This window comes from Octopus bimaculoides, chromosome 2 (genome assembly GCF_001194135.2).
Source record: "Octopus bimaculoides isolate UCB-OBI-ISO-001 chromosome 2, ASM119413v2, whole genome shotgun sequence".
Classification (NCBI taxonomy): Eukaryota; Metazoa; Mollusca; class Cephalopoda; order Octopoda; family Octopodidae; genus Octopus; species Octopus bimaculoides.
The window spans coordinates 186,079,248-186,083,018 of NC_068982.1; the positions used below are offsets into that span (position 1 = coordinate 186,079,248).

The window sequence follows — 3,771 nt, forward strand, 5'->3', positions numbered from 1 at the left end:
GTGTGTGTGTGTGTGTGTGTGTGTGTGTGTGTGTGTGTGTGTGTGTGCGTCTGTGTGTGTGTGTGTATAAATTCATACATTTATCTCTTTTTTCTATATTTTTCCTCTTTTAGCTTAAACCTTCCACCAAATACAAAACGTTGCTCATTACAAAGTAATTTTGTAATACACTTGCACCACCCACACATCATTCCCACCTTCCATATTTTTCTCTCATTTGCTTCACCAGCATCATCTTTTTGTTTTCACGCTTGCATCCGCTCTCATCTCTTCACATTCACGATTTCATAGCAATTGTGTACTTAACCTTTAAACCCACACACACACACTCATGCTTCAACATTCCACACACGTGCACTAACCTACGTCTCTATACTTCTACACTTGCACACATCTACACACATACACATCACACTAAAATACACACACCGTTTCCCCTTATACCCGACTCCAGACACAGGTACACCCCTCGAACATGCATTTATACACCTACCCTTCCTTCCTTTCTTAACTCTTCCCCACCTATCAGCATTATCTCCTGGTTTCTAACTTTTCATCCGTTTCTTTTCTTACTAACCATTTCTCTTTCTCTCTCCTCTACGCTTTTCGCTTATGATGAAGGATTAATGTCCGAAACGTTATAACTTTCTTTAAACATAAACAATATGAGAGGTCACTCTATGGATCCCTTGTATGCTAAAAATAGATGTCAAACCGTCTTACCACTAAATCTGTGTTCGCAACTTACTGACACACGCGATGTTTACGAGCTAGACAAATGAAAAGAAATAAACATAGCACTTAATTAAATGCTATGTTTATTTCTTTTCATTTCTTTTCATTTGTCTAGCTCGTAAACATCGCGTGTGTTAGTAAGTTGAGAACACAGATTTAGTGGTAAGATGGTTTGACGTCTATTTTTAGCATACAAGGGATCCATATAGTGACCTCTCATATTGTTTATGTTTAAAGAAAGTTATAACGTTTCGGACATTTTTAAGCATGCTGACCACTAGTTGAAATTGATATTATTTAATAATATTAATTTCTACTCTTGTTATAACTTTCTTTGTTCCCATTAAAGCGTTACACTCAATACCTTATTTATTGAACTTTGTTCTTCTTGTGTCGGCCTTTTTTTATTGTTCATCATATTTATACTAATTATCTATGTGTATATGCGTGTGTGTATACATAGATAACGATCTTGTCAAAACGTTAAACTAAACCAGAGCATATATATAAGTGTTTAATCTGACTACTTACCTACAAAGTAGAAAGCAAATTCTCTTTGGGGTAAATACCATAAACTGATGCCAGGTTTTGTGCCGTCCGCTACATAGATTGTATCGAGACCCTTCAAATTCATTTCATACGTAATATTTTTCATTGGGTAATTTGTCGTATCGGATTCATCAAAAACAAACAAGGATTGTGGGTAATTAATTTCTGCATTAAGAGCTTTCAATTCGATCCGGTGGTTTACAAGACCTGTTGTCTGGATATTGCACCTGCATGCCCCCTTCTTCAGGTAAGGGTATCCGGGAGATTTTAGATAAATTGGTTTACCCTGGCGAGATATAATTTCTGGACCAGTCGGAGAACATACTTCCATGATGTCGTTTTCTGCGGAAAGAAAGAAAGATACATCAAGTTCAGAACGATGCTTTTGTTTTCACTTAAAGGGTCGCCATTTATTTTAATGGTTTGATATGAGAAAGGGAAAGAAAACATTGTGTCCATAGCTTCAGCAAGTTCTTCTCTACCGATAGTTAAGTCGAGCTGCTTACGTCCATCTGTACATTGCTGCAGGAAAACATAGATAAGTTCCTTCCCGAGTCATATAGACTCATAGGGCCGTTTTCCTGGTTTCAGTGCTGTATATATTCACCCCTGGACGGGACGCCAGTCCATCGCAGTGTTACTCATTTTTGCCAGCTGAGTGGACTGGAGCAACGAGAAATGAAGTGTTTTGCTCAAGAGCATAACGCATTGCATGGTCCAGGAATCGAAACTGCAATCTTACGATCATACGTTCAACGCCCTAACCATTAAGCACACGTCTCCACAAAGAAAAAAATATAGGAAGGAATTCCAGAGAGAGAAAACTCAGCAGGGGTTGGGTTGAGAATGGGGTTAGAAGAGAATGGACACAATATGGGCGACGAGAGGCGTGAGTCAAGGGCAACAAAAAGTGTGAGTCAAGTGAATCAAAAAGAACTGAATGGAACTGGTTCGAGATCAGTAAGGTCTTTATGCTTCTCTCTCTCTCTCTCTCTCTCTCTCTCTCTCTCTCTCTCTCTCTCTCTCTCTCTCTCTCTCTCTCTCTCTCTCTCTCTCTCTCTCTCTCTCTCTCTCTCTCTCTCTCTATCTATCTATCTCTCTCGCTCTCTCTCTCCCTCTCTCTTTCTCTCTCTCTCTCTCTCTGACACCCTATCCCCCCTTCTCGCATATATGTGTATGTGCGTGCGTGTGTGTTTTTGTCTCCCCAACATCGCTTGACAACCGATGCAGGTGTATTTACGTCCCCGTAACTTAGCGGTTCGGCAAAAGAGACCGATAGAATAAGTACTAGGTTAACAAAGAATAAGTCCTGCGGTCGATTTGCTCGACTAAAGGCGGTGCTCCAGCTTGGCCGCGGTCAAATGACTGAAACAAATAAAAGAATAATAGAATAAAAGAATAAAATAGAAGCCGAAATCCTACATACTTTTTGCGCACAGATATTCTGCAGTCATGTACTGTGTGGTCATGCCAAACCTTGAAGTGGGACATTTATCAATATTTAAGGCCCAGTCTACAATAAACCAGCATTGGGATTTTCCGTGACATTTTCGGAATTTCTCGTCCGTCGCAGTTAAGGGTTGACCATAATCAAAGTAACAATCATTCTCGGAATCCCATTGACAACAGAAGTTTGTGTCCGATTTCGATTCCGTGCAGTTCGTTTGGAGCTGTTTACTTCCAAGTTTCAAAGAATTCAGGACGACTTCTTCGTTGTGGTTTTGGCATTCTATTTCTAGGAGATGCGTGTTGATGCCGTAACATTGGGTGACGTTCAAGAATGGATTCCCTGTGAAAAGGAAAAATTGATAGAAAACATTACAGAAAATCACGTTTAGTTTTTCGTGAACGTTAATATAAAGGTGACGAAATTTCTTGTTAATTATTCTCAGCATTTGTTATCTACGTAAATATACAGACATGTGTCAATATTGATCTTGATTACGGACAGAGGTAGGATCGATAAGGGTTAACACCTCTCATTAATAATAAGAAGAAGAAGAAGAAGAAGAGACGAACAAGGACAGACAAAGGGATTAAGTCGATCACATCGATCCCAGTGCGCAACTGGTACTTAATTTATCGATCCCGAAAGGATGAAAGGCAAAGTTGACCTCGGTGGAATTTGAACTCAGAACATAAAGACAGACGAAATACCGCTAAGCATTTCGTCCGGCGTGCTAACGTTTCTGCCAGCTCGCCGCTTTTCATCTCTCCAGAATTGATATAATAAAGTACCAGTCAAGTACGTGGGTCGGAATGTTCTCTATCCTTGAAATTTCTAGTCTTTTGCCTAAATGAGAAACCATTGCTGTTGTGACTAATATTTTACATTTTTTAGTTCAAATCTCGCTGAGGTTGACATTATCTTTTATCCTTTCAGGGTCGATAAAATAAGGTTAAATCTAATATAAGGTTAAGGTTAAATTGTTAGTAATTGAGTTAATGACCAGACAAGGAAATATATATTGAACGAGTTTTGCGTAT

At 39.2% G+C, this 3,771-nt stretch overlaps 1 protein-coding gene across 1 annotated transcript in view; it reads right to left on the reverse strand.

Moving 5' to 3' along the window:
* LOC106873288 (uncharacterized) overlaps positions 1-3,194 on the reverse strand; it is a 10,541-nt gene extending 7,347 nt beyond the window's left edge. The window contains exons 1-2 of the mRNA XM_014920594.2: positions 2,711-3,194; positions 1,267-1,626 (exon numbers count right to left, since the gene is read on the reverse strand). Of these exons, the coding sequence (XP_014776080.2) occupies positions 1,267-1,626; positions 2,711-3,179 (829 nt within the window). The 5' untranslated portion in view covers positions 3,180-3,194. The remainder of the gene's footprint in view (positions 1-1,266; positions 1,627-2,710) is intronic.
* Between the last annotated feature and the right edge of the window lie 577 nt (positions 3,195-3,771).